The 27,142-nt window shown below is 56.0% G+C and overlaps 2 protein-coding genes across 7 annotated transcripts in view; one reads left to right on the top strand and one right to left on the bottom strand.

Moving 5' to 3' along the window:
* Positions 1-11,137, top strand: part of BOP1 (BOP1 ribosomal biogenesis factor) — a 60,692-nt gene extending 49,555 nt beyond the window's left edge. Inside the window, exons 4-16 of one of the 4 annotated variants that reach the window (XM_058179064.1) lie at positions 2,376-2,530; positions 2,660-2,777; positions 2,871-2,972; positions 3,475-3,687; positions 3,805-3,966; positions 4,077-4,157; positions 8,270-8,339; positions 8,846-8,978; positions 9,439-9,619; positions 9,698-9,986; positions 10,160-10,244; positions 10,565-10,672; positions 10,759-11,136. In XM_058179064.1, coding sequence (XP_058035047.1) covers positions 2,376-2,530; positions 2,660-2,777; positions 2,871-2,972; positions 3,475-3,687; positions 3,805-3,966; positions 4,077-4,157; positions 8,270-8,339; positions 8,846-8,978; positions 9,439-9,619; positions 9,698-9,986; positions 10,160-10,244; positions 10,565-10,672; positions 10,759-10,912 — 1,851 coding nt within the window. In that variant the 3' untranslated portion in view covers positions 10,913-11,136. Of the gene's footprint in view, positions 1-2,375; positions 2,531-2,659; positions 2,778-2,870; positions 2,973-3,474; positions 3,688-3,804; positions 3,967-4,076; positions 4,158-8,269; positions 8,340-8,845; positions 8,979-9,438; positions 9,620-9,697; positions 9,987-10,159; positions 10,245-10,564; positions 10,673-10,758 lie in introns of all 4 variants that reach the window. The other 3 variants (XM_058179061.1, XM_058179063.1, XM_058179062.1) reach the window with 3 other exon arrangements.
* Positions 11,138-12,943: 1,806 nt separating this feature from the next.
* Positions 12,944-27,142, bottom strand: part of MROH1 (maestro heat like repeat family member 1) — a 30,467-nt gene continuing 16,268 nt past the window's right edge. The window contains exons 23-42 of one of the 3 annotated variants that reach the window (XM_058179045.1): positions 26,210-26,332; positions 24,942-25,021; positions 24,537-24,672; positions 24,254-24,349; positions 24,053-24,157; positions 23,550-23,685; positions 23,160-23,272; positions 22,660-22,812; positions 22,008-22,162; positions 21,358-21,523; positions 20,505-20,701; positions 18,866-19,003; positions 18,103-18,217; positions 16,842-16,988; positions 16,259-16,447; positions 15,378-15,533; positions 15,159-15,293; positions 14,546-14,648; positions 14,387-14,452; positions 12,944-13,202 (exon numbers count right to left, since the gene is read on the bottom strand). In XM_058179045.1, the coding sequence (XP_058035028.1) occupies positions 13,117-13,202; positions 14,387-14,452; positions 14,546-14,648; positions 15,159-15,293; positions 15,378-15,533; positions 16,259-16,447; positions 16,842-16,988; positions 18,103-18,217; positions 18,866-19,003; positions 20,505-20,701; positions 21,358-21,523; positions 22,008-22,162; positions 22,660-22,812; positions 23,160-23,272; positions 23,550-23,685; positions 24,053-24,157; positions 24,254-24,349; positions 24,537-24,672; positions 24,942-25,021; positions 26,210-26,332 (2,595 nt within the window). In that variant the 3' untranslated portion in view covers positions 12,944-13,116. The remainder of the gene's footprint in view (positions 13,203-14,386; positions 14,453-14,545; positions 14,649-15,158; positions 15,294-15,377; positions 15,534-16,258; positions 16,448-16,841; positions 16,989-18,102; positions 18,218-18,865; positions 19,004-20,504; positions 20,702-21,357; positions 21,524-22,007; positions 22,163-22,659; positions 22,813-23,159; positions 23,273-23,549; positions 23,686-24,052; positions 24,158-24,253; positions 24,350-24,536; positions 24,673-24,941; positions 25,022-26,209; positions 26,333-27,142) is intronic. The other 2 variants (XM_058179047.1, XM_058179046.1) reach the window with 2 other exon arrangements.

Below are 27,142 nucleotides of genomic sequence, written 5' to 3'. Positions count from 1 at the left end.
TGCCTCCATCCCTCGAGCTGAGCTGCCTTGGTGGGCCCAGGGTCTGCTTGCTTTCCCCCCTCTGTGCAGGGGAGTGAGAGAACAGCCAGGAAAGGGAAGGGGGCGGGGCAGGGCAGAGACGCCTGCGGTTTCCGGCCTCACCTGGTCAGCGCAGGGCAGAAGGAGAGGCCAGGAGAGCCAGGCAGGGTCTCCCTTTCAGCCCTTTGCGGAAAGTGCGCCTTGATTCTGGACTCTGGGCAGGGGAAGAGAACGAGGAGGAGGGAAGCTGGTGGAAAAATGTGCCTAGCCTTGCAGGACCCCTGCCCACATGGAGACCTTCCTCAGCCGTAGGATCTCCCCCTTGACTTTGCTCTTGTTTCCCACACTCCAGCAGTCCAGATAACAGGAGTCAGAAAGATCTCTCTCTCTCTCTCTCTCTCTCTCTCCCTCCCTCTCTCTCTCTCTCTCTCTCTCTCTCTTCCTCCCTGCCTCCTCTGTGGGCCCTTTGCACTGGTGGTCAGTCCTTCTAAGGGCATCGGACCCTTTCAGGGGAAGACCTGGGGCTGCCCCCCCAAACCTGCACAAGGCCCCTCCCAGCTCAGGCCTTGGCAAGCTCTGGAGCAGGGCCAGCAGAGTCTGTCCAGGGAGGGGGGATTTCTTTTCCCTCCCCCCATCCCAAAGTCTGCCTGCCCCCCTTTCCCTCCGGCTGCTGCCCCTTCTCTTCTTTCTCCACGTGGACCAGCAATTTTCAAGGCAGATCCGTGCCAGGAATGCACACCCAGGAATGCCTCTGCTCTTCCAAGAGCAACTTCCAGACGTGTGGCTGAGTGACGGCAGTGCCTTGGAGGGGGGGATTGCAGGGGGGGGGAGTGATGTGTTAATTGTGGGAGGCAGATGGAGGAGCGGGAAAGCTGCTACTGGCATCAGCCCCACACAGGAAAGGCCCTTGGCTGCTCTGCTCTGCTCTGCTCTTGGGTGCCGCTGCCTCCTCCTCCTCCTCCACAGCAGCCTCTCATTCAAAGCGTGGGATGGATGGACGGACGGACAATGCTAGATGGACATCCCACCCCGGTTCTGGCAGCAGCAGATTGAGGGCTCCCTCTTTGTGAAATGCCTTTCCACCCGCACCAAGGAGGGGGGCCTAGAAGATCCCTCCCAGAAGTTCCCCTTTACCCTCTGCTGGTGCTGCTGGCCTGTGAAACTCCTCTGGGATGGGGGGGGGCAGATGAGGACCATCCATTGGCCCTTGCCTGTTCTGGCCCCACATCTCTCAGCTCTGCAGGAGGTGGGGGGAGGTTGCGCCTTGGAGGGATAGTCGGTCGAACTCTTCGTGCCAGACCCAATAAATGGGCCTAAAGGAAGAGGAGGTCAGGCATGGCCATCTGCCAGCCCTGGTTGGGCAGGAGCTGCACCCCTAAAATCCCTTGAGTGGCTCCCGGGACCCCCTTTTCCTTCTGCAGCTTCACTTCTGGGTAGGTGCCTTGAAGCGGGGGGGGGGGAGGAGAGAAGCTTTGGCAATGAGTCACCTGGATATGGTCAACCTTCTTGGTTAGGAAATGAATTCCCGGCCCTGGGAGGGGGAGGGAGGCTCTTCTCCTGCTGGAGAGGTTCTGCCGCCTTGGCTTCCCTCCTTGCTGCCATGCGCTCATTGGGGCCCGGATGGTGACCCAGGTGGGAAAGGGAGGGGTCCCGGAGATGCCTCCAAGGTAGGGGGGGAGCAGCTTTGCCCTGAGTCAGCTGGCAGGGAAGGGGGTGGAGGGGGGCCACCGAGGAGCCCCCTTCCTTTGCTCCAAAGGGGCCAGAAATGTGATTTCTAGCATAGTTGGCAAGATAGGCCGCAAAGGGCCTCTGGTGGCTCAGCAGACTAAGTCTGTCTGTTATTAACACAGCTGCTTGCAATTACTGCAAGTTCTAGTCCCACCAGGCCCAAGGTTGACTCAGCCTTCCATCCTTTATAAGGTAGGTAAAATGAGGACCCAGATTGTTGGGGGGGCAATAAGTTGACTTTGTATATAAATATACAAATAGGATGAAGACTATTGCTAACATAGTGTAAGCCGCCCTGAGTCTTCGGAGAAGGGCGGGATATAAATTCAAAAAAAAAAAGGCGCAAAGGCGGCTGGGGGATGATTGAGCAGGTCCATAACGCTGAGTACCGCCTGCCTCATGGAGGAAAAGGGGTTTTGTATTCCCACCTTCCCTGTGCCTACAGCTCAGCCCCTCTTGCGTTGCTCTCTGAGGGCGGCTCCTTCCTGTGCCAGGTCCTCCTGCAAGCAAGTGAAGGTGGACGGGGGAGGGGGGGAATCAGGATGAAGTAACCTCCTCCCCCCTTAGCAGAGTCTCTTCCAAGCTTCTCCCCCCTCCGCTGAAGTCCCTGCCTGCCCTTCTTCTTCCAGGACATCCGCAACACGGTGGGCAACATCCCCATGGAGTGGTACCAGGACTTCCCGCACATCGGCTACAACCTGGACGGCAAGCAGATTTACAAGCCCATCCGCTCCAAGGACGAGCTGGATAGGTTCCTGGAGAAGATGGAGAACCCTGACTACTGGTGAGGCTGGCCCCCCACCACCCCTAGGAGGGCCTGGCTTCTGGGCTGAGCTGGGCGGGGCCTGTTGCAGGGAGAGACAGGTAAGCTGGGAAGCACAGCTGCTCATGACTCTCTCTGCCCACCCCCCAGGCGAACGGTCCAGGACAAGATGACCGGGGCAGATGTGAAGCTGACGGACGAGCAAGTAGAGCTGGTGAACCGTCTCCAGCGTGGCCAGTTTGGGGATGTGAATTTCAATCCGTACGAGGTAAGCAAAGGGCTGTTGCCCCCTCCTTTCTCCCGGGGAGCCACAATTTCCTGCAGCTGCAGCCCCTCCATCCTACCTCTGACTCCTTTGCAGCCGGCTGTGGACTTCTTCAGCAGCCAGGTGAGGATTCACCCGGTGACCAACCGGCCCGCGGACAAACGGAGCTTCATCCCTTCCTTGGTCGAGAAGGAGAAGGTGAGCTGCTGAAAAAAGAAAGGGCTCTTTTTGGAGAGGGGGGTCTTGGCCTACCCTGATGTTGGCCTTGCCCCGAATGTGCCGCCTGTCCCAGGAGTTGCTGTCTCCACACACAAACCGGAGATCCCAAGGGTTGGCGGGGCTGTGTGAGAGTGGCTCAGGTGTCAGGGGGATGGCGCTGAGAGGTAGCTGCCTTGTGCCAAAGTGGCCCCCAGGAGAAGCAGGCCCAGCATGGAGACACTGGAGTGATTGGGGCCCAGACCGGGTCCTGGCCAGATCCCTTCCGGTTTAGTGCCTGGGTGGGCACATCACAGCTCCCAACACAACCTTTTTCTGAACCCCAACAAAACTGCTCAGGTACCCTGGCTGCTCCCCTAGGGAAGGGAAGGCGAGGAAATGCTGAATGCGGGAGAAGGCCTGGTCCAGGGCATCTGCAGGTAGGGCCTCTGCGGCTCCCGGAGGATCACGGGGTGGGTTCATGGCAGCTCTTCTGCCCTTGCAGGTCTCCAGGCTGGTGCACGCCATCAAGATGGGCTGGATCAAGCCGAGGAGGCCCCGGGAGGACACGGGGATCTTCTATGACCTTTGGGCCCAGGAGGACCACAACTCCATCCTGGGGCGTCACAAGATGCACGTGCCTGCCCCCAAACTTCCCCTGCCTGGACACGAGGAGTCCTACAACCCCCCTCCGGAGTATCTCCCAACTGAGGAAGAGGTGAGCAGAGCTGGGCCTGGCTTCCCTGGTCCCAGCCGGTGCCACAGGAGGGGCAGAGGAGCCGCCCTGGGATGGGGTCTCGCCCCCTCCTCATCTCTTTCCTGCAACCCCTTGCAGAAACTCGCCTGGGAACAGCAGGAGCCTTCGGAGCGCAAGCTGAACTTCGTGCCCCAGCGCCATGACTGCCTGCGCCGTGTGCCCGCCTTCCCCCGCTTCATCCACGAGCGCTTCGAGCGCTGCCTCGACCTTTACCTCTGCCCGCGCCAGAGGAAGATGCGGGTGGGCTTTGCTGCTTTGCCCCTGCCAGGGTATTTGGGGGTGGGGGGGACATGAGTCAGCCTGGGCAGCTGCTCCCAGCTGGAACTGAGGGCGGACGGCTTCCCTCCTAGGTCAGCGTGGATCCGGAGGACCTCATCCCCAAGCTGCCCAAGCCCCAGGATCTGAAGCCTTTCCCAACCGTGCAGGCCTTGGTGAGGTTTCGGAGAGCCCAGGTCTTCTGGCTCTGGGTTTTTGCTGGGCCACTTTTCAGCCTGGGCTGAAAACTTTGGGCGGCTGGAACAGATGTTGGAAACGGGCAACTCTTGTGGCAAGGTTGTTTTTTGGGGGGATGGGGCGGGTGATGGTGGGGCCCCAGAGATCAGGACACCCGGGGAGGCCGGGGGGGGGCTGCTCCAAGATGCCCTTTTTGCTCTTCCTTTTTTAAAAAAAAGTTTATTTTTTTATTTTTCTTATACAAATATTATAAATGTACATTTTCTTATTCATAGATAATCATACATATTCTCTCTAAAGAAAGCACACAAAAAAAACTTTTTAATTACCTTTGGAGTTGCTCTTCTACCCTTTCTTTTCCCTTCATTTTCCCTCCCTTCTTCTTCTCCTTTCCTACCTTCTTCCTCCTCTTCTCCTTCCTCATACCTCCTTCCCTTTCCTCTCCCCCACTCCTCTTCTCTTTCCCTCCTTTCTCACCTTCTCTCCTACTCTTATCCCCTAACTTGTCTTCCTCTCCTTCTCCTTCCTTCCATCTCTCTCTCTCCTTCACCTCCTCTATCTTACCTTCTATTCATCTCTTCTTTCTTTCTTCCTTGTTGTATATTATTTCCCTTGTTTGGTATCCGAGCAACTCCAATCTTCTGATAATATATACTTTCTTTTCAATTTCTTTTCTATTTTACCCAATCCATCATTTCATGGTTGTACATTTATATCTATAATCTTCTCTTCTTCATCCCCTCTCATCCTTTTCCATCTATTTTGGCGATACCTGGGTTTCTGTTTCTTAATTACCATTTTTCTCATTTCTTTTTCATTTATTAACATTGTTTATCTATTTATTGAGTTTTATTTCTGTCTCTTTTCTAACCATACATAAAATCTTTCCCATGTCTTGAAATACACCGATTCCTTTTTATCTTTTATTCTTTTTTTTTTCTTTCTTTTTTTTAAATTATTTTGACATTCTTATCCAATAACATATCCAATAACATATTTAATGTACCCTCATATACAATTAATCGGATCTGCCTGGTCACCACCCCCTTCCTTTTCCTTTTACTCTCCTTCTTTACCTTCTTCTACTTTCCATAACCATCCTCCCCCTCTCTTATCTACATCCTCTCCTCTTTCCTCCCTATTCCTTTCTTCTCCCTCTTCCCCTCTTCCTTCCTTCCTTTCCTCCTCCTCCTCTTCTCTTTCCTCCTTCTCTCTTCTACTCCTTCTTTCCCTTCATTCTAAAGTAGTAACCAGGCAGGTCCGATCTTACATTAATTATACATCTTCAATCATCTTTGTACATTAACTATCAATCCATTTTCTACCCCCTCCCCCTCCCCTCCCCCTCCTCCCCCCCCCCCCCCCGACTTCCCAGAACCGAGTACAGGGTATAAAACTAACAACAAAAATTAAAATCTAGCACAAATCATAATCCATAGTCGTTCCTTAAAACCTCCACTCCCCTTCCAAAGACAAAGAAGATACTTTTCTTCCACTCCATTATATATCAGACCATTCCACTCCTAGAATTCTCCAAAGTTTCCAATTGAGTTAGTGTTTATTCTTGAATAAAGTACGTAGTTTTTAATATCCAACCTTCATCAATCAATATCAAAACAACGTTCCATCTTCCAATATTCACCAAGGTTTCTTCTAAAATGTCTTTCTTCCCTTAGCAATCTCTCAAAAATAGTTCATATTTCCGACTTAGTTTCTTTAATTTTTCTGTCCAACCTTCAGGGTAAGCAATAGTCCATCTTTTCACATCTTTAACATTTATATATACAACAAATAATATTACAAATATCCAAAGTGTCAATTGTAATAATTAAAATCTTCACTTTACCTTACTTATGTCAAATAACATTGTTAAAATTACACCTATATCATCCACAATATATCTATTATAACAATTACATTCTAATTAACATTACATCCATCTCTTAAATATAATATTTAATCCAAGTTCCTAAATTTTACTATCTATCCTCCAAAATTAAACAATATTCCATCTTCCTATTCCTTTATACCTTTAATATATCATATAGTACCCCTAAAATTACACATTTATATCCACAATAAGTCATTTACAAAAATTAACCATAATCATATTTAATAAAGTTAAACATTCTCCCTCCCCTTCTTCTATCTTACACATTTTCAACCATCTATTCACCATTCAACTTAACATCTGTTAACAAAGAATTCCCAATCTTTAATACATTAGTATAAAAATCTCGTGCTTTACAAATTGTATTGAGAAAATACTTTTTCCTTTATAATTCAGTGTTAAACCTGCTGGAACCTCCCATCTAAAATATATCTGATGTTTCTTAAGCTCATCCACCAGAAAGGCAAATTCTTTTCTCTTTCTTAACATTTTAGGAGGAATTTCCTTCATCATTATTATATCTTGTCCTAATATTTGAAATTTATTTTTATAAAATGCTTGCAAAATTCCATACCTAATCCTCTTATTTGTAAAATAAATAACCACATCTCTCGGTAAACACTTCTGCCTTGCCCACCAGGAATTAACACGATAAATTTTTTCAATATTAACTTCAAAATCTTCTGGTTCCATTCCTCTATCTGGGCAAAGGCCTGAATAAAAATCTCTTTCAAATTTTCCTCTTTAAATTCTCTTAAACCCTTACCCTTATAGCATATTCCATTAATTTATATTGTAATATAACCCTTTCTTCCTCTGCCTTATCAGCCTTAACCTGAATATCATCTATTTTATTTTCTAAATTCAAATTAATTTGAACTTCATCTATTTTCCTTTGCAAATCTAAATTAATTTGGTTAAATTCATTCAGTCTTTCTTCTGTCTGTGTACTAGATAACAATAATGGAGTAATTGATTCCTTTAATTTTTTCATCTCCTTACTCTGCTCTTCCACCAAATCTTTAAAATCCAGTATTTCTCTCTCCATTTCATTAAATTTTTGATCTATTTCTGAAAGATGAGCCTCCATAAGCTCCTGTAAAAAATTCCTTAGACTGTCTTTAATATCTTCTTTCAATTTCCGTACCTGAAGTGAAGATATTTCCAATAATTTAGAAGTGGTTAAATCTCTTTGCTTAAAAGCCATTTTTAAACTAAGTAATATCAAGAAGAAGAAGAAGAAAAAAAAAGGGGGGGAGGGAATAAAAAGAAAAAAAAAACCCAATAAATTTTTCTTCTTAAACACTGTAAAAAAAAAGATAATAAAAAAAGAAATAGATTTTTTTTTTTTAAAAAAAGAATTCCATTTAGAAAAAAAAAATCTTGTTATTTTCTTCTTAGAGGTTCCACACCAGCAATTGTAATCAGCATTTCCTTAGCTTTCACTTTCAAAAAACAAAACGCCATCTTTCTTCATCTCCACTCTTCAAATAACTTCTCTGTCAGGGAGTTAAAATCATCTTACAAGCAAATGCCAGCCTTCCTGCTTTCGATTCTTCCGTGTTGAAAATTTATCATTAATCCTCTTCAGTCACGGAGATGGACGCTGCGTTTTGCTCTGCTTTTGCAGAGGCGTTCTGGACTCTGGAGCTTTTTTTGAACTATCGAAGGAGCGTTTCCCATCAAACCACCAGAAATCATTCTGGGGCTTTTCTTGGGGGCTCAAACTTCAGTTCAAATGCTCATCTCCCCCTCTTTGCCCGAGGCAGAGATTTACGAGCTGTTGACAGAAGATTAGCACTGTCTAAACAGCTCTCACAGAATCACAAAGAACGGGCGGACTGAAATTGCCGCCATTAACACAGCGGAGCCAAACCGGAAGCCCTTTATCTTTTATTCTTAAAGTTAATCTATTCATTTCCACACAGTCTAAGATCTTTTTTATTACTTCACCTTCTGATGGGATTCTCTCTAACTTCCAATTTTGCGCAAATGCAAGTCTTGCTGTTGTTATTACATGAATAATTAAATACATTTCTTCTTTGCTATATCTTTCTGGCAAAATACCCAATAAGAAAATTTCTGGCTTTAATTCTATGGATTTGTGTAGCATTTCCTTTAACCATGTCTGTATTCTAAATCAATATTTTTTTGCTCTTCCTGTGATTGCTTCACTCGCCTGCCTGTCCCTCTCTCTAGGTGTATCGTGGGCACACCAGCCTTGTGCGCTGCATCAGCCTCTCTCCTACTGGGCAGTGGCTGGCATCAGGTAAGTGCCCCTGCTCAGCCCCTGCTTCTCCTGCCCTGAGCACCTGCGGTGGGTTTGTTCCTGGCCACGAGGGACGCTCCAAGGCAGGGAGAGGGCAGCTGAGGGGAGGCCGCTGGACTCCTGGGCAAGGTTGTCCTGGATATGGAAGGGCAGAGGAGGGGGAGGCTGCTATGGAATGACCCCACTGCCTGGCCTCCTTGCCCCGGCGAAAGGAGCTGCCCTTTCCAGCCTGAGATGCCGCTCAAAGCCCCGCAGCCATCCACCTTTCTGCAGGCATGGTCTTTGGAGTTCCTCCTCATGCAGATGGGCAGAGGCTCTGCCTTCCAGCTAGAAATTGGGACCCTTGCCGCACGTGAGCCCCTCTCCCAGGGCTGAAGGGTACAAGGCCATTCAGGATCCCCCCGTGGCTCAGATGGAGAGGATTCCGTCCTTCCAGAGAGCCATGGCCTGCCTGCCTTCTCTGAGGAGCCAGGGAAGAGGCCGCAGCTCCCGTGTCTCTTGCCCAGGTTCAGACGATGGCACAGTGAAGTTCTGGGAGGTGTGCACGGCCAGGTGTGTGAAAACTCTCCCAGTGCAAGCGGCAGTGAAGAGCATTGCGTGGAACCCCAACCCCACCGTCTGCCTGGTGGCCGTGGCTGTGTGAGTACGGCTTCCAGCTGCCACAGGAGGGGCCCAACTTCTGGGCCAGCAGCCGTGGGGCAGGTGGGCAAGCAGGAAGTGGGAGACGGGCCTGGATGGCTGGGACCAGTAAAAGCATTGCGAAAGGAGGAGAAAAAAATACTCCCCCACCCCACCCTCCCAAGTGGGAGAGGGTCTCCTGCCACCCAGGAAGTGCTGGACCCTGTTTGCCATTCAGGTCCAGCAGGGTGCCCCACTTGGCACAGAGGAATGGCCTCGTTTTGGGGGCTTCTTTCCCCCAAGGTGGAGAAAGGTGGCTGTGTCTCAGGTGCTGCTCATGGGGGGGGATGCCCTGGGGGGCGATTGTGGCTTTTGTTTCCCTTTCTGCCAAAGCTTTTGTACCTGGGAGGAGGGTGAACCTTGGCCCAATTTGGTTGTCCTCTGTCCCTGACGCCTTCTCTGGGTCCCCGGGCCCTTCCAGGGAGCAGGCGGTGCTGCTGGTGAACCCCAGCCTCGGGGACAAGCTGCTCGGTGGGGCCACCGACCAACTTCTGGAAGGCTACGTGGCCCCTGAGGAGGGCCGTCTGCAGCCCGTCACGTGGGAGGAAGCCACGGAGGAGGAGCACCGCCTGGGGGTGCGGCTCAGGCTGAGGTTTGGGAAGGTATGGCCTGGGCAGTGGGAGGGGCGGGAGGGCCCCCTGACTGCGCTCGTTTCCCACCCTCTCTCCTCCCTCCCTCAGCCCTTGACGCAGGTGACCTGGCACGGGAAGGGAGACTACTTTGCCACAGTGGTGTCGGACAACAGCCATCTGCAGGTGCTGATCCACCAGGCCAGCAAGCGCTGGAGCCAGGCACCCTTCCGCCGGAGCAAAGGCCAGGTGCAGCGCGTCCTCTTCCATCCGCTGCGGCCCTTCTTCTTTGTGGCCACCCAGCGCTTCGTCCGCATCTACCACCTGCTCAAGCAGGAGCTGACCAAGAAGCTGCTGACCAACTGCAAGTGGGTCTCCAGCATGGCTGTCCACCCCGGAGGTGAGCGGAGGTCCCTGGAGCCACAGTGGGGGGCACTCAGCCTCCCCGCTCCTGGGGACGAGCGCAGAGGCCCCCTCAGCCCTGCCTGCGAGAGGGGGAGCTCTCCCGTCCCTGCTTTGGCCCAGAGGGTGGCAGCCTTTCAGCAGGTGCCCCAACGGCCCTCTTATTCTCAGGCGACAACTTGATCTGTGGCAGCTACGACAGCCGACTGGTCTGGTTTGACCTGGATCTCTCCACCAAGCCTTACCGGGTGCTCAGGTAGGGAGCAGCCCTTCCCCCTCCCATCTTCTGGAATGGCTGGCCAAACTCCACCTGCTCCAGCCCGAGTGCGATGTGGGGGGAGGGAGGGCTTCTTGCCCCTGGGACACAGGGCATGCGGCAGCTAGGACTTTGCAGCCAGGAACGGCAGACGGGTTCCTCCGGCATTTGTGCCTTCAGCAGCCCACTCCCACCCCCGCCCAAGGGATGGCCTCCCCTCGACTCCCAAGCCGGCCCCTCCCTTTCGGAGCAGACCCAGCCAGTTTCTTGTAAGGAAGGGCTCAGCGGGCCACCGGGTCACCCTTTCCCTTCTCTGGCAGGCACCACAAGGCAGCCCTGAGGTCAGTGGCTTTCCACCCTTCCTACCCGCTTTTTGCCTCCGGCTCGGATGACGGCAGCGTCATTGTCTGCCACGGCATGGTCTACAAGTGAGTGTCTGCAGTGGGGAGGTGGGGCACAGGGCGTCGGAGGGGCAGAACTGGCACCGCCAACCATTTTCCTCCTCTCCTTCCAGCGACCTGCTTCAGAACCCGCTGCTCGTGCCGGTGAAGGTGCTGAGGGGCCATGCGCTGGCCCACGATTTGGGCGTCCTGGATGTCCTCTTCCACCCCACGCAGCCCTGGCTTTTCTCTGCGGGCGCAGATGCCACCATCCGGCTCTTCACGTAGCCCTGTGCCCAGCTCCAACAGACTTGGCAGGAGAGTGGAAGCTGGGGGTTTCCGGGCCCACCGTGGGCTCCTTTCCCTGGGAGGTTGGAACTCTTGATCCAGGAGAAGAGGAGGAGGAAGAGGCCACCGGATCAACCTCAGACCTTGCAGGCCTCTGGCTGGAGTAGGGGTGGAGTGGGGGGGTGCTTCTAGAGGACTGGTTACTCAGAGCGCGAAGCGCTCTTCTGCGTTGTCCTGCCTGCTCGCTTGGAAAATAATAAAAGTGCCTGATTTGCAAGGAAGCCCCCTTGACCAGGACCAGGACGTAGGCTGGCTAAAGGGGGTTGAGGGAGGTGAGCTGCCTCTGATCCTGACCCCTCCCAAAACGTCTTGGCCCTCAGCTGCTGTCTGGGCACAGGTAGGAAAGCCTCTTCTGCATCCTCTTCCTGTTCTGAATGTGCCCACCAGCCCAGCAAGTCGTGGCCCCCGGCAGATGGCTTCATGCTCAGACTGCCCCTCCTGCGCATCCCCCCCCCCCCCACAAAAGCCCTGGCAGTGGAGAAGGTGCTGCAAATGCCAGAGGGTGCTCTGCAGAAAAGCCCCCCAAGACCTGGGTCACCTGAGCAAGGAGAGAGCACCCCACGGCCAGAGGGGAGCTGGTTCTCTCCAACAGCCCTGCTTGAGGGAGCCCCCTCCTCCTGGCTGCTTCCGTTTGAAGCTGATGGGGGCTCCCCTCCTGCTTAGGGCCAGAACGGGAGGGGTGCGTTTCCCGCACTTTCGGGCAAGGGGGATGGTGAGAAACCTTCCTGTTCTGGGATGGCAGGAACTGCTGAGCTGTTCATTGTGCCGAACCCCTGGGGTGGGCGTGGGGGAGGGGGGAAATTTGGAGGTTACGGCCCAGGAGCCAACACATAAGGGTGTGCCCGGCCCCCAATAGGATGGCCAAGTTGACTGTGGGCAAGGGCATCCTAAGAACACTGCTGTCTCTTTATGGTCCTCTGTGGTTGGCCGGGATCATGGACACAGCCGGTCAAGAGGGGCAGGAAGCCTGAATGCAAAACTGGCCGAAGGAGGGGTCATCTGAGGAGACTAAGAGGATGGCCCAACAGAAGCAACAACCCCTGAATTGGGGAAACTGCGGAGGGGAGGGAGGATGAGGAGCAGGTGGCCAGAGGGGGCCCAATGGGGGCAGCTGCTTTGCATGTTTAGAGCGCCAGTCGTCCTTCAGAAACTATGCTGCTCCTTCCTCCGAAGAAGAGGAATTGGGTGAAAAGAGTTGGAGGGGGCTGGGATTTCCAAGGAAGGGGGGGGGAAGGAGGGCTGCCCCTGCAACAGGGAGGAGAAGTGGTCACGAAGCAGAGCTCCATCCTTCAGCTGCAGAGGGCTGGCTGGGCCCGACCACGTGGAAGGAGGACTTCAGAGGCTCCCTACGAATAGTCCACTGACCGGGTCAGGCCAGCAGCAGAGGGGAGGATCGTGTCTCCTTCCTGCTACAAGCACGGGAAGAAGGGGAGGAGGAGATGGGCGGTGGGGGATCTGTTCCCAGCCCCTGTGGGCAAGGGAGATTTTTCCTTCTCTTGCCTGGGAGTTTCCCAGAAGCAGCAGGCTGGTCAGTTATCAAGGGGGCTTGGCAGACTAATCTCCAAAGGCCGGCCACCAGTAGCCGCTGGCCCTCTCCTCTCCTGGCCAAGGAGCTAAGAAAGAGCCCTCGTGGTTCTGAGAAGCAAATTGTTTATTAAAAATAAGTCCTCTGAGTCTATATACAAACTCCGGCTGAGAGGAATGCGCATAAACTTTGGAAGGTGCAGCGGGATGCTCCCCGCCACCTGCTGGGGATGGTGGAGGGACGGGTGCAGGTGTGGCGGAGTCAGGAGGCACCTGCTCCTGTAGGGGGCAGGGAGGGGGAGGGTTGGTGTGCAGAGTGGGCCACGCTGCCCCTGTGCAATACCCCTAAGTCCACTGCCCAGTGTTTGGTCCAGCCTACCCAAGGTGTGGAGAGAGGGTGCAGTGGGTCCCCTGCAGAAATTCAAAAAAAACCATGGAAACACAAAAAGGTGCACAGACTTCAGGTCTTCTCTTTAAGGTGTTGGGGGCAGGGAATGCTCCAGTACGTGGAGGTTGTGTTACTCTGGAAGACATGTGACTCTTCCCTCGGGAGGTGAGGGCAACGTGGAGCTGGGGGGAATCCCATTTCCTCTGGAGGGGGCGTCCATGGCCGGCAGTCTTTAAATGGCCCTGCCCAGGCGGCCCAGCGTCTCCACCGCCTTCGCCCGCACCGTTGTCACGGGGTCCTTCAGCAGCACAGTCAGAGCTGGACGAGAGAAACGGCCGTCAAATCAACTGGGAGGCCAGGCCCCGTGTATCCCTCTACACCCCTCCCTTGACACGCACCCGCCCCATCCGAGCTGCCTGCCGTGGCTAAAAGCCAAGCCCTACGGAAGCCTGGCTGGCTGTCGGGCCCACGGACAGTCTCGGCCCACGAGGCAGGACCTGGGGAGGGCTCCACCAGCTCCGGCTGTCCTGGGCTGCTGCTCTGCCTGCGCCTGGCCCGGGCCCAGCTGCAGAGTGGGCGAGGGGCCAGGAGTCCCTCCCAAGCAGCAGAGATACAATAATATTTTTCCAGTAGCATGTTTACACTGCAAATCCGAGACTCTCTTGTCCCGCCAGAGCAGCGAGTGAGTGAGACGGCCTGATTTATGCAGAGAGCTGCTTCCCGTCCATCAGCCCCAGCCAGCTGCGGGAGCTGGGGGGCGGGAGAGGGGGGGCTGGCAGGCTGAGTGCTCGCACTCAAGACGGGAAGCTGTGGCGACCCCATCCGGAGTCCTTGCCGCTCCCCCGCCCCGGCATCCCCCCACCCCTGCACACAGACGGGCCTCTCTTCGGGACGGCTCCATCAGCCAACGGAAAGATACTTTTCCCTTTTTTAGTGGTTTTTAAGCTCCGTTGGAAAGCTCAGAGATTTTCCAAGCCTTCCTCTGAGCGATGAGGTCACTGCTGACAAGGAAAAACAGGAGCAAAGTCCAGGAAAGTTTATTACCTAACTGGATTTTCTGGCTGGTCTCGGAGGGGCAACCCTGAGGGGAGGAGGAAGCCGGGCTGCAGGCATGAACGCAGCCCTAACCTTCTCCGTCCCCCAGCCCAGGGCTGGGGCTAGCCAAGGGCAAGGGGGCTGCCCCCCGGCAGGCAAGCCACCACCCCACCACCTTCACCCAGGACGGCACCCCTTACGGGGTGTTGCTGGGCTGGCACGAAGACCGTTTCCCCTTCGTGCTCCGCAGCCGCGCTCTGCATGGAAGTGACCAACCCTCTGAGGATGCAGCCCAGAGAGAGGTCTGAAGCCCAGGAAAACTTCCCTATTTGGAGAGGGGCCTTTCCTGGGACTACCAGCTGGATCCCTCAATGCTTCCTACATGGCATCAAAGGCCACGGCAGCAGAGCCACATCTGGGGTCTGGCAACCACCCCCTCCCCAGGAACACCTCCCTCAGTCACTCACCAGCAATCAGTTCGTCCAACTCCAGCTGCTGGCTCTGCTCTCGGTCCATGTGCAGGATCAGGAAGCCTTGGGGGGAAGAAAGAGAAGGCCCAGGGTCTCAGTCCTAGGGGACCCCATCCAAGAAAGCCCGGGAAGGGAGCTCCACGCTGGCCGCCTCACCTACAAACATGGGGGCAGCAGCTCGGACGTCAGCCCAGTTGCTCTTGAAGTAGAAGAGGTTGATGTTGACCAAACGACTCAGCATTTCTGGGAAGCTCTGCATCTGAACCGGAGGGAAGGAAGACCAGCTGGCACCAAGAGAGAACTCTCAGGCCATGGAAACCAATCAAGGGGTCACCTCAATTGCTTTGGGCCACACGGTTCTGTAGCCTCCGAAACAATGTAGCACTGGGTGGCCCTTGACCAGAGCAATTGAGCCAGGAAGACTAAGGGGTCAACAACCCAGGCCAGCATCCAAATGCTGACCCTGAACACTGCAGGTGGGCCAGGAGAGCCGAAGGGCCACTTCAGCCCAGTAGCTGAGCCACAAAGCAGGACACCAGCCAAGCAGAAGGAAGCCTAGGGTGTTTTTGGAGCTTCTCCTGATCCCCGAGAAAGGTTGGCATCGGTTCCTTTGGAACTCATCGGACTGTACTTTGGAACTGCTTCTTTCGAAACTGGCTGTGTAGTAGCTGCTCCGGCACCTTCCCTGGCACAGAGACTGGGAGCCGGAATGCTTTTATGTGGCTTTCACCTGTGGGAAGGGCAGGGAAGCCAAAGGCCAGGCGCTCACCAGGTGTTTGCAGACATCATTCATGAACTCGCCGTAGTGGAGGCTCCATTCCTCATGCAGGTGCTTCTGAAACATCTCGCAAAGTCCAGGGCAGCCCATGATGGGTCCACACAAGCGCAAGGCAAACTTGCAGGCCTGCGAGGAAGGAGAGGGGAGGAGTTGCGGGACCTTCCCCACAGAGGGGAAGGGAACGGAGTCCTTCCCAGCTGGGGCACCCACCTTGATGACCTCCGGCTTCGGGTCCTGGAGATGTAGCAGCAAGGTCACCAGGCCGTAGAGGATCTGCTCAAAGAAGGCGTCTTCGCCACTCCCAGAGCTGAACTTGGCCAGGTTCCCAAAGAGGAAGATGGAGGCCTTGCGGAGGTTGGGCTCCTCCTGCAAGGAAAGCAAGTCCTGTGGTGATAGCTAGAGACCCGGGGGGTGGTGGTGTTCCTCCCCTTTCCCCACCACGACCCTCTTCTCCTTCCCAGACTTCACCCCCTTCTCTAAAACAATATCCATCCACCGTAATCTGGAGACTTAAAACATACGAAGAGCGGCTGCAGGATTTGAGTTTGGCTAGTCTAGAGAAGACTGGGGGGGACATGATAGCAATCTTCTAGTATTTGAGAGGCTGCCATAAAGAAGAAGCAGTCAACCTGTTCTCCAAACCACCAGAAGGCAGGAGAAGAAACTAATGGATGGAAACTAATCAAGGAGAGAAGCAACCTGGAATTGAAGAGAAGCTTCCTAGCAGTGAGGACAATTAACTAGTGGACCAACTTGCAACAAGAAGTTGTGAATACTCCATCACTGGAGGTTCTTAAGAAAAGACGGGACAACCATTTCTCTGAAATGGTATAGGGTCTTCTGCTTTGCCACCAGCTATGCTAGACCAGGAATCTCCATATGTGACCACTTTAAGACCTGTGGACTTCAACTCCCACAATTCCTCAGCCAGTGCATGCACAATTCTGGGAGTTGTCCACAAGTCTTAAAGTGGCCACGTTTGGAGATCCCTGTGCTAAACAAACCAACTTGAAGGCATCAGGGCTACCTAACAGATTCCCCCAAAGGGCTACCAGCTCCCCACTCCCCCCCCGCCAGTTTGCACTCCTTACACTGTCAAAGAAGGGCCGTATTCGGATGGTGACATGGAGCAGCACGGAGTGGACGTCGCTCTCTTCAGTGAAAGGCAGGATCTTGGAGAGGCTGGACATGGCTTCCAAGGCCACCAGGTTGTGGGGATCATCCTTGTCATCCAAGCTGTTGATCATGGAAGCCAACAGCTGAGGTCCGTACTTCCTTGCCTACAAGAGGAGGAAAAATGGAGGTCAGCGGCTGAAAGTCAGGCACAGCTTCAGAGCATGTGCTCTGGAGAGGGGAAGACGGTCTGCCCAGGAACTGGGGTGCTCTGCGTGTCCTGCTTGGGAAACCAAGATCTGATCATGAGGAGACCATGGGGGACCTGATCAGGTGACGGACAACTAGATACTTAGAGGATCAGAGAGAAAGCTGGCATAGATGGCAGATTGGTCCACGAATGGTGGTGGTGCTGCTGCTGCTGAGCTTCCGCCAGGGACCCCATCTCAGATGAGCAGCAGAAGGAGCTGCCCACAAGGATGGAGACCAGCTCAGGAGCCTGGCAGAAGGCGGCAAAGCTCAACTGATCCCAAGTGGCCACCCAAACCCAGGAGGCCTCACCTTCTCTGGGGAGCCTGAAGCAACATTGCCCAACCCACGAAGGGCCAGCATTCGCACCACCGTCGAGGAGTCTTTTAACCGGGCTGTCATGCTATCCATCAGAGTCTCCAGAAGAACCAGATCGTTTACCACATTGCTGTTGAGGAGCTGAAAGACACCCAGCCCGTCTTTTGTGGCAGGGGAGCTTCCGCCCTACCAGAATGGCTGCAACCTTCTTCCACGCTATCAGCCCAGAACTCTTGCATGGTTAGCTGGGCCCAACACTTGGTTCAGTTTGCCAGCTCCCAGATGGAGCCGAAGAACTCTTGATCCACCCAACGGTCAACACCTCCCGGGAGAAGAAAGTCTGAACCTGGATGAGGTTCTTGGGTCCTTCTCCATTTGCAATGGAAATTCCTCCTCCACAAGGAAGTCCTCCCTGTTGGCCCCAATCCCAGCCCCCTCCAAGCAGACCTGGGCCTCGCCTCGCCTCGCCCCGCCCCGCCCCGCCCCTGTAACTGGGATTGGAGAAGCGAGTGACCTGTGCAACATGCAGCTTCTCACTACCCTGCGTGCCCGTGCACTCACGTGTGCAGGCACTCGCTCCTCAGAGCATGATTCAAGCCCTCTGCATGCTGCATGGCCAAGTGTCCCCCTCCTTCCCATCTGGCTGTGGGCTTCCCCGCCGAGCCTCTTCATCCCCAGCTGCTTCATCAGCTGAGATGCTAAGAGGCAGCTTCCTGGCTGGAGCAGCTGCCTTGTAATGAAGACCATTTGGGCGGCCCCAGCCAGGGCTGGCAAGTCCGCCGAGGGAGGGGGTTACAGGCGCCCTGTAAGGGAGGAAGCAGCCTGACCCCCTCCATTCCTCAGGGCGGTACATATGGGGCGAGGGGCGAGGTGAGGGGTGGTGGCCTCAGCCGCTGGTTGCCTAGGCAGGAGCCGGATCCCCAGGAAAAATAAAAGCACTTTGAGATAGGCAGCAAATGAATTTAGGAAATATGTAACAAATTTAATAGTGACGATGGGTAGGTACATGCCGGCAGGCTCAGAGCTATCAGACAGGCTCAAGGAGACCAGAAGCCGGGGGGCCCCTAGCTTGCTCTCCCCACGTGCATCTGGACAGGCGGCTGCCCAGGGCCGGAGGCCGTGAGGCAGCCAGATCCCACTAGAGGAATCGAGTGATCCCCAGCCACTGCATGAGCCGGGTGCTGAAGGGAGACATTCGTTCCCCTTTGCTCTTTGTTATGAGCCTCCAAGAGGGGGATCAACACGCAGCACTCACCTCGGCAAAGAAGGCGGTGGTGGTCAGCCGTTGGCTGTCGTAGATGCTGTTCAGCATTGGAGAGAGCAGTTTCACGATCAGAGGGAGTTTGGGCCCTGCGTGCTTCGCCATGGCCCTGGAAACAGCCCCAGAAGTCCTCCAGGTGAGCCGGCCCAGAAAATACCCGCCTGGCACCCTCCCTGCAGGCACTTTCTCCCTCACCTCACATCCGCCTGGCCTCTCCAAGACCCTCAGTGGGATCCTTCCTCCTCCCTGCCCAAACTGTGTCTGCAAGGAGCCCCCTCCCCTCCCCCCTGGGCAAAAGAGCAAGCAAGTGGGCATCTGCTCCCCTCCCTGGGCTTCTATAACCCCTTGGCACCGTCAGGTCCTTGGTGCTCTCGAGGTTGGTTCCTTGCTTTCATTACCCACATAGGTAGCATCATCAGTGCTAGAAGGGGAGGGAGGAGGAGGAGGGACCTTTGGTGCTCTCTGGGCTGTTTTTTTGCAGATGTCTCATTACCCAACTAGGTAATATCATCAAGGCACTGATAAAGTTACCTGGTTGGGGGATGAAATGGCTTCAAGACGACCACACGCTCAGAGAGCAACCTATATCCTCCCCTACTGACGTTCTTGGAAATGTGAACATCCCTCCCAGGTGGCTGTGACAGCAGCAACAAAGGCTGGTGCCAGGACCCATCAGCAGACAGGGCCACCTGGAGCAATCCTGGACAATCCCAGGCCAGCAAAGGGCCCGATCCAGAGGGTCACCCCACCCGCTCACCTCGTCAGGAAAGCCACCCCATCATAGTGCTTGTCCGGATTTCGCAGCAGCTCCCAGCCTCCGTCCTCCATCACAGCATTGCTCACTGACTCACTGCCCCCCTGGTTCAGCATGGCCTTGAGGGTCTCGATCGCAGAGCTGGGGAGGAGGAGGAGAGGGGTGCTGAGGCCCACCCAGGAGCCCAGATGCTGGAGGATGGCCAGAGTTTAGCCTGGTGTGGATGACACTGCCCACCTGCTCCCGAGAACCCCCTCAGGACGTCCACCTGAACGCCAAGAGCTCCAGAGCAGCGGTCCACTCGTATTTACGGGGGGGGGGATGATGATTCCCTGGCAAAGTGAGTAAGGGTCCATCTGGGAAACTCTCCTGACCCTCTCTCACTAGAGTCACACTATTACATGGAGAAATACCGGGAGGCCCTAAAGCAGGAAACCCCATTCCTCCAGGGTCCTCTGGCCTGAGCAGCCCCTCAGAAGCCCCCCCCCCCAAAAAAAAAACACCTCTTGCCTGGATGACCGTCCTGCAAATGAAAGCTTTGCAGGGCAAGAGATGGAAGCCCCTCACAACCGAGAGACAAGAAGGAGCTGGCCATCAATGACCCCAGGAGGATGATCCAGTCGTCCAGAGATGGTCTGGGCATCCTGTCCTCTCAGCTTCAGCCCTTCTCCCTCACCTCCAAGCCTTTCACTCCCTCCCCCCCAGCTGCAAACCCATGACGGTTCTCATCCATCCAGGTGATGGTTATTAGCCCAAAGGTGCTTTTGCTTTAAAGGCAAATTGGACTCCCTGGTTTTTCTTTAAGATGTTTCACTTCCCCTCCCCAAAGCTTCTTCAGTTCAGAGAAGCCAAAGTCTTAAAGAAAAATCAGAAAGTCCAATTTGCCTTTAAAGCAAAACCACCTTTGGGAGACAGAAGGCAGGATGTGTACAACACCCCAACCAGCCGTTTTCCCCAAGGAAACCGGTTCAGGACTCTGGGGCGGCAAAGGGGCCTCCCCACTGCTCCAGGGCCAACTTACAGCTCTCCTAAACAATCCCAGCACAGTGCCAGCAGCACGGCCCATCAGACCATGGCTCTCCAGCACAATCCCCTCTGCTCACCCACTGGGTTGAACTACCAAGTCTTCGGGTCCCCCATAACAAGGGGCGGGTGCCTCAAAAGACATGCAAGTGACCCAGGTCTCCAGGGGCTCGGATTTGAGAGCCCAGGTGCCCCCCCCCCGCAAATACGTTGATCCCAGCTGGGTGAGCTCTCCACCCCCAGGCCCCTCTGCTCTGCAGCTGGCCCAGCCCTCCCCCAGCCAAGACACCCAGGGAAGCCCCTGCAGCCCAGCTGTAATCCATCCAGCCTTGGGAAGGGTGGGCATCCCGGCCCCGTTGGAGGAATGCAGAGGCAAACCACAAGGCTCTCTGCAACAGGAAGCCCAATTTAATATTTCCTGATTTCCCCCAGCAGAGGTCAGGCCTGGCTTCATTCCTCCCCTGCGATGGGCCGTGGCGCTTTAGCCAGCCGTCGTGTTACACCCGTTTGCTGAGCTGTTTACTCAGGAGCCAAATCAGTTCCACCTGGTAAGGAAGGAGGGGTGGGGGAGCAGGGGGAGGCGCCAAGCCCCCCGCCCCCCGCAAGCCCCATCCATTACCTGCACGGGTCGAGTGCGCGCAGGCTCTGCCCCCAGCCGATGTTCTTCCGCTCCTTGGACTGCAGGTGCTTCGGCAGCTGTACCCCCACCGTGCAGCTGACCCGGAGCAGGAGGGAGACGAAGAGCTCCGCGTACAGCCCCCCCACGGCTGGTCCAGACTCCCGGACAGACATGATCTCATGCATTGCACACGTGGCCTGGCGGGGGAGGGGGAACCACATCCATTTCTGTCCCCCAGCAGGAGGCACCGGCTCCCCTCCCTCCTCACACACGTCATCGGGGCTCCAGGTCAGCAGCCTCCTTGCAGGACTGGGACTCAAGCAGATCCCCCACAGGCCCCTTTACGGACACATGGACTCCCCCCCCCGCTCCCCAGCATGGCAAGTGCAGGCAGCCCAGGGTCCAGAGGGGGTCTTCAGCCAAGGCTCTTGAGCAGACTCCCCCCAAGATGTCCAGGTGCCCACCCAGTGCAGGGCAGAGGGCAGCAGAAGGAGGGCATTAGCCTGGTGCAGGGAACCAGCGGCCCCAAGGGTGCCCCAGAGGGCAGACTGAGAGGGCAAGGGGGCCTCCCCAGAGGGCACAGGGCAGGTGACGGTGCCAGGCTCCCAGCAGGGAGGTGAGCCCCACGTCCCCTCCTCACCAAATACACCCCCAGCAGCCCTCCTCCAAGGCAGGTCAGCACCACGGGGCCTTCTGGTTTCAGGAGACCTGATTGGGGCCAAGGCAGCCACCTGCCTCGTCACAGGCTCAGCCAAAGAGGGTGTAGGGGTGACAGCAGTGCCCCCCCCATGCAACTGGGAGGGGAAAGGGACCGGAGGGGCTTCCGGACGAAGGCGGCTGCCCGGACACTCACCGAGAGGGGATAGAAGGTGGCCACTCGCTCCGAGCGGCTTCCTCGCAGGAAGGACTTGTTCTCTTTGTACGGGACGTCCCGGTTCACTTTGTCCAGCAGCAGCTCCAGGACCTGGGTGGTCAGGTTGGGCTCCGAGGCCAGCGCCCTCCACATGGTGCAGCTGCAGCTGCAGGGAGGCAGAGAAGCCCTGTCACCCCCTGCCAGGACCCCTGCATTGCTTTGGGGCAGAGCCCACGGGAGACCCAGTCCCTGAGGCAAGGCCACTCACCACCCCAGGAGCCCCCGCAGTGAATGGGGAGGGGGAGGGGGATTTTCAAGCTCCGACCCACAAGCCCCTGGTGGCCCTCTGCCACAGCCGAGTCAGAGGAACCCAGGGTGCCTTTCTGGGGGGCTTCCTTGAGAGGGCAAGTGACCACCGCCTCTGTAAGAGACCCTGGCCGGCCTGGGCCCCTCAGGAGCAGCTAAAGACCCTTCCCAGGAAGGCCTCAGGGTGTGTGTGTGTGTGTGTGTGTGTGTGTGTGTGTAAAGGGCCCCCTCCCTGCCCTCCTGTCCCACCTGCACCCTGAGTGCTTCCCCCTTGGGGCAGAAGAAGCCCAGGGCTCCGACAACCCCCAGAAGCTCCAAGCAGCAAAGGCTGCCAACCCCCTTACCTGTCCAGGGGGAGGCTGTGACCGAGGAGGCTGGACACCACCGCGGCCTTGTGCTGACTGGCCAGGATGCAGACTGTCTGCTGGGTGGCCTTCCGGACCGTCTCCTCCGGCACCTCCTGCAACTTGAGGTGGATCGTCTCCAGGAGCTTCGGCACCTGCAAGGGAAGGGAAGGGGAAGGAGTAAGAGACCCTCTTATCATGGCCCCCTGCCGGTTGCCCCCCCAGGAGCCCCCCCCTCTGCCAAGAGAGAAAAAAGGACTTCATCCCTTCCTGCAATCCAGAGCCCCCCTGAGCCTCTTCGGCTGGAATGAAGAGAGAGATGGCCGCCACAAGAAGGGCTGTGCAGGGACCTCCCTGTTGAACCCCCCCCCAGCTCCCCCCCCCAAAAGGAAGCCCCAACCTGCTGCCTGCTTCCCCATAGCCTTCCAGGGTCTGCCCTGAGCAGGAACAGAGAGCCCGAAAGGATCCTTTCCAAGGCTGCCATGGGGCCTTTTCCCTTCCAGGCCTTGAGAAAAGCCGCTGCGTATCAGAGGGGCAGAGTGGGCAGGGGTCCAGGGCAAGAGGGACGGTTGGGGGGGGGGGCTGGGCTTCCCCCAGAACCACAACGCTGGAGGAGCCGCCCAGAGCAAGATGTCTCCCTGGGGCGCCCCACCTTCTCCAGCAGGACCACCCCTCGCTCCTTCAGGATGGAGTTGATCATGACCGCAGCGGCTCGGGAGCAGTTCTGGTCGGGATCTGCCAAGCCCTCCAGCATGGAAAGTAGCAGGCTTAGCAGCTGGTCTGGGGGCAAGTGCTTGGCCATGACCTGCAGGGGGCAGCAGAGAGAAAGGAGGCTGTTAAGAGATTTTCCTGGCCACCAGGGGGGAAAAACCCACAAACATCCAGCTGCCTCTTGGAAAGCCCCTTGGGGGCAACCTGGAGGGCAGAGCATCCCACTTCCCCGTCAGCCTCCACATCTGCCTCCCTCGAGGGCTGAGAGCCGCTGGGGCAGCCCAGGGGAGACCAAGTTGGGGAAGAGACCCCTTGCCCCGCCTTGCCCGGCCAGCCCCTCTCCACCTGCCCTGGAGTGGAGCAGAAGGTGCCCCCTCGCCCCCCACAGGCCCAGAGGCAGCCCGGAGGCTGACCCTCCAGGAAGGGCCCCCCCCCCTCTACCCTGGCAATGTTGCAGCACGTCTGAAAGAGGACGGTCACATCTGGATCCTTCAGGCCGGGCTTCAGGGCTTTCAGCTGCTCCACAGATTCATCCTTGTGATCCTGGGAAAAGCCTGGAAAGAGATCCACTGGGTCACGCAGCCACATGGGTCTGGGCAGCTTCCATGGAGCAGACACTACAAATGGCCCTCCCCCCTCCCTTGTCGGCTGCTGACCTCTGGAATACAGCAAAGGAAACACTGCCCTCTGCTGTCCGCAGAGGGGCACTGCCTGAACTAAAGGGGTCCTGAACCCCTCTGGAAAAGGCAGCTTCTTAGCCTCACTGGAGGAACGGACAAGGATGGGGGAGCCCGTGGAGCAGGGGGCCCCCCCAGCCCCCCCAAAGGTTACCTTCATAGCACAGCTGCACGTAGAGGAGAGAATGGACGCAATCTACCGCGTGCTGGCGGACGCTGGGCAAGGAGTCCGTGCAGCGGGGGGAGAAGAGAGCCATCAGCACCCCCAGGTTGTAGAAGGGGACCACCTTCTGAGCAAGGAAAGGGGCACTTGAGCCCCATGGCCAAACCCCCCAGGCCACTTGGTCAAGCGGTTACGAGGAAGGGGTGTAGCAAGGCTGGCCAGAACCAATCCCAGGCAGCTACCCAGGGCGAGGCTACCAACCAGCCCCCTCCCCTCCCCAGACTGTGGGGGTCTCAAGGCCCCCCTCTCCAAGCATACGAACCCGTCACCCCCCACACCTGGCTCAAGCCTCCAGGGAAGAGGGCAAATGGGATAGGTTGGGATTAAAAGATCAAGCACAGCTAGCAGAGGCTCAAGGCGGGTGAGCCAAGTGGTGCAGCCCACAGGGGGGCCGAGGGGGGGGGGACAGGGGGAAGCCCCCAAGAGGGACTCACGCTGACATTCAGCTTCTCCCGGTAGAAGAGCAGGAGGGCGGCGCTCACTTCCACAGCTCGCTCCCGCTCGTGCTCCTTCGTGGACTTGATCCAGGGGCCCAGGTGCTGCGGACAGAGCAGGCGGATGCAGTCCCAGAGCCACCCCCGGCTGGCTGGAGCCCCCTCCCCATAAGAAGGGTTGCCGCCCCTGTGGTCCTCTACCTCGAACATGGTCTGGAGGCCGTGCGGAGTCATGTGCCGGTGCAGGAGGCTCTTCAGCAGGTCCTTGAGGGCCGCCAGGGTGGCACACCAGAGGGGCTGGCAGGAGGGAAGCGGAACCCTTCAGTCTCGGGGCGGGGGAGCAAAGTGGGGATGGCCCCCGGGGCAGCGGGCAGAGGGAGCGGAATGGGCAAATGGGCACAGAAAGGAGAGTGAGGGTCGGGGGGGGCACAGACAATTCCCTGCCCGCCTGCCAGATGCCCCCAGTCAGGCTCTGGGCTGGTACCTCTCTCGGCCCGGCCTCCTCCTCGGCCCCGTCTCCTTCCTTGGGCACATCCAGCGGCGGAAGAGGGAAGACGCTGTGGAGGCAGCCGTCCACCAGCTCCATCTTCTCGGCCTCACTCAGGGGGGGCTCCAGGATGCTGCCCGGCAAGTTAAGGCTGGAGTAGGAGACTCTGTGGGGGGGGGGAGTGGAGCTCATTCAGAGAAGTCCCCTCCCCAAGCACAGCCTCAGTCAGGGCTGCAGACAGAGTTTGGCCATGAGGGAGTCCTAGGGCAGGGCAGCCATCCGAGGCCCCCCCCCCCCCCGGTGTAGACTGAGTGGGGAAAACCATTCCTGGGGGGATCCCTCCCTGTCCCTCCCTCCACCCTCGGGCTTCCCCAGCTCTGGGGAGGAGCTGAGAAAGGATACACCAGGTACATGCAGGCTGTCATGGCTTTCTGGCGGATGGCTGTCCGCAACACATCGGGGGGCTCGGCTTTGATGAAGTCCTGCAGAGGAAGAGGAGTGAGGACCCTGCCCCAGCAGCCCCTCCATCCCAAAGAAACTCTCCTGCATCCTGGCTGGAAGAGGCAGGGTGGGGCTGTCCTGAGCAGGTGGGGGGCATCAAAGCATCTCTTGGCCCTCCATCCAGGGGTGAAATACTCCCGGTTCAAACCAGATCGCCTGATCCGGTAGCGATGGTGGGTGGTTCGAAGAACCGGTAGCAAAAATCCCTGCCGCCCCACCCCAACTGAGCTGTGCAATCATCAGAGGCTTTTTTAAAAAACTTTTAAAAGCATTTTTCTTTGGCTGAAAAAATGCTTTTAAAAGTAAAGAAAAGGCCTCTGATGATCATGCGGCTCAGCTGGGATCGTCAGAACCCTTTAAAAGCTTTTTTCCCTCTGGCGATCCCAGCTGAGTTGCCTGATCATCAGAGGCTTTTAAAAGACTAAATTGATTTTAAATCTAATAACTGCAGCAAGATTACTAATAGGACAATATTGGAAGAAAAAAGAAGTACCTACAATAGAAGAATGGATATTGAAAGTTGCCAATTTGGCTGAGATGGCGAAGATATCAGCCTTTTTGAAAGACAATACGCAAGAAAGATACTTAAAGGAATGGAAAAAGTGGATTGACTATATTCAACGTAGATATCAGACTAAGAGTTATCAGACTGTTTTTGAATGATTATGATGTATTATGTTTGATTGCTTTGGGGGGAAGTTAGGAATTGATGATTGTAGGGGTATAATTAAGTTGGGACGAAAATTTTTTAGCATATGCTTGTTTTATTTTTAACTATACCTTGTGCTCGTTCCGGGAAGTCGGGGGGGGAGGGGGGTTGCGAAGGGAGGGGGGAGGAGGGGGGGAAAGGGGGAAAATGTTGTAAAACTTTTTGAATTAAAAAAAAAAAAAAAAGCATTTTTTTTACATGGGTTGTAGAAAACATGCTTTTAAAAGACAAAAAAAGTTGGCCACGCCCACCCAGTCACATTACCCCGCCCACCAAGCCCCGCCCACAGAGCCAGTAGTAACAGATTTTACATTTCACCCCAGCCTCCAGCTGTGGGAGGAACGAGACTGCGAGGAGCAGCACCTCTGCTGGGCTGGCATTTGGGGCATCCCTGCCCTGGGCCCAGAGCTTGGCATCCTGGCATGGGAGTGGACGGGAAACGCTTCCAGCTGTTCCTCACCAGCATCTGGGCAACCACCTCGGCCTTGCGGGAGAAGCTGAAGTCCCCCGACTGGGCACTGTGGCAGACGGCCTGGCTGATGAGGCAGATGCTGCGGATGAGGCAGAGCTTCAGGGTGGCATCCTGGGGAGGGAGGAGGAGGAGGAGGAGGAGGAAGAAGAGGCCTTGAGGGGCTAGAAGAGGCACCAAGCAGGGAACCCCCCCCCCCCAACAAGGCGCCAGTCAGTCAAGGATCTCGCTGGCCCTTCACCTCTGCTGGGACTCAAACCCACTTCCGTCACCCAAGTATCACAGGAAGTTGGCTCCAGAGAGGGCCCTAAAAGGGGGTGAATCCCAAAAATGGCTCTTCTAGAAGGCAACCCACCGCTTGGCGCTCCATCCATCCAGGTGGGACTGTCAAAGGCCAGAAGATGCCCCCTCCCCACTCGGTTCCACCAGTCCACACAGTTCCCGGGGGCCCTGAACCCCAGGGAGGGGGGAGAGCCCCTCCCCACAGTTAGTGCAGACATTGGGAGGAAGGTGTTAGTAAGAGCAGAGCCCCCCCCCCGAGAAACTCTCCTGCGGCCCAGCCCTGCACCTGCCCTTCAGCGCTTCCTGCGGGGGGGCTGGGGAGGCACAGCTCAGGTAGGGCGATCCCAGCCCAGCAGCCAAGAGCCCCTGCAGACTTCACCTTGGGGAGGGGGCCGTTTGCTTGGAGCACGGTGGGCTTCCCCTCTTGCTTGGCATTGCATGATTGGCATTGCATATTGCAAGAAGGGACAGGCATCCCCTCTCCCCTCCCCCCTCTCTCCCCCCTCCAATGTCAGGGCAGGGAAGCTGCCTGAGCCCCAGAGCGCCCATTGTGCCAACCGCATCAGGAAAAGCGCCAGGCTCCCAAGCAGGGGGGCCTCTCCTAGCCAGTCCTTTCCTGAAATGGTATAGGAGCTCCTTTTT

Source organism: Ahaetulla prasina, chromosome 3, assembly GCF_028640845.1.
Source record: "Ahaetulla prasina isolate Xishuangbanna chromosome 3, ASM2864084v1, whole genome shotgun sequence".
Taxonomy (NCBI): domain Eukaryota; kingdom Metazoa; phylum Chordata; class Lepidosauria; order Squamata; family Colubridae; genus Ahaetulla; species Ahaetulla prasina.
This window is presented reverse-complemented; position numbering and strand designations above follow the sequence as displayed.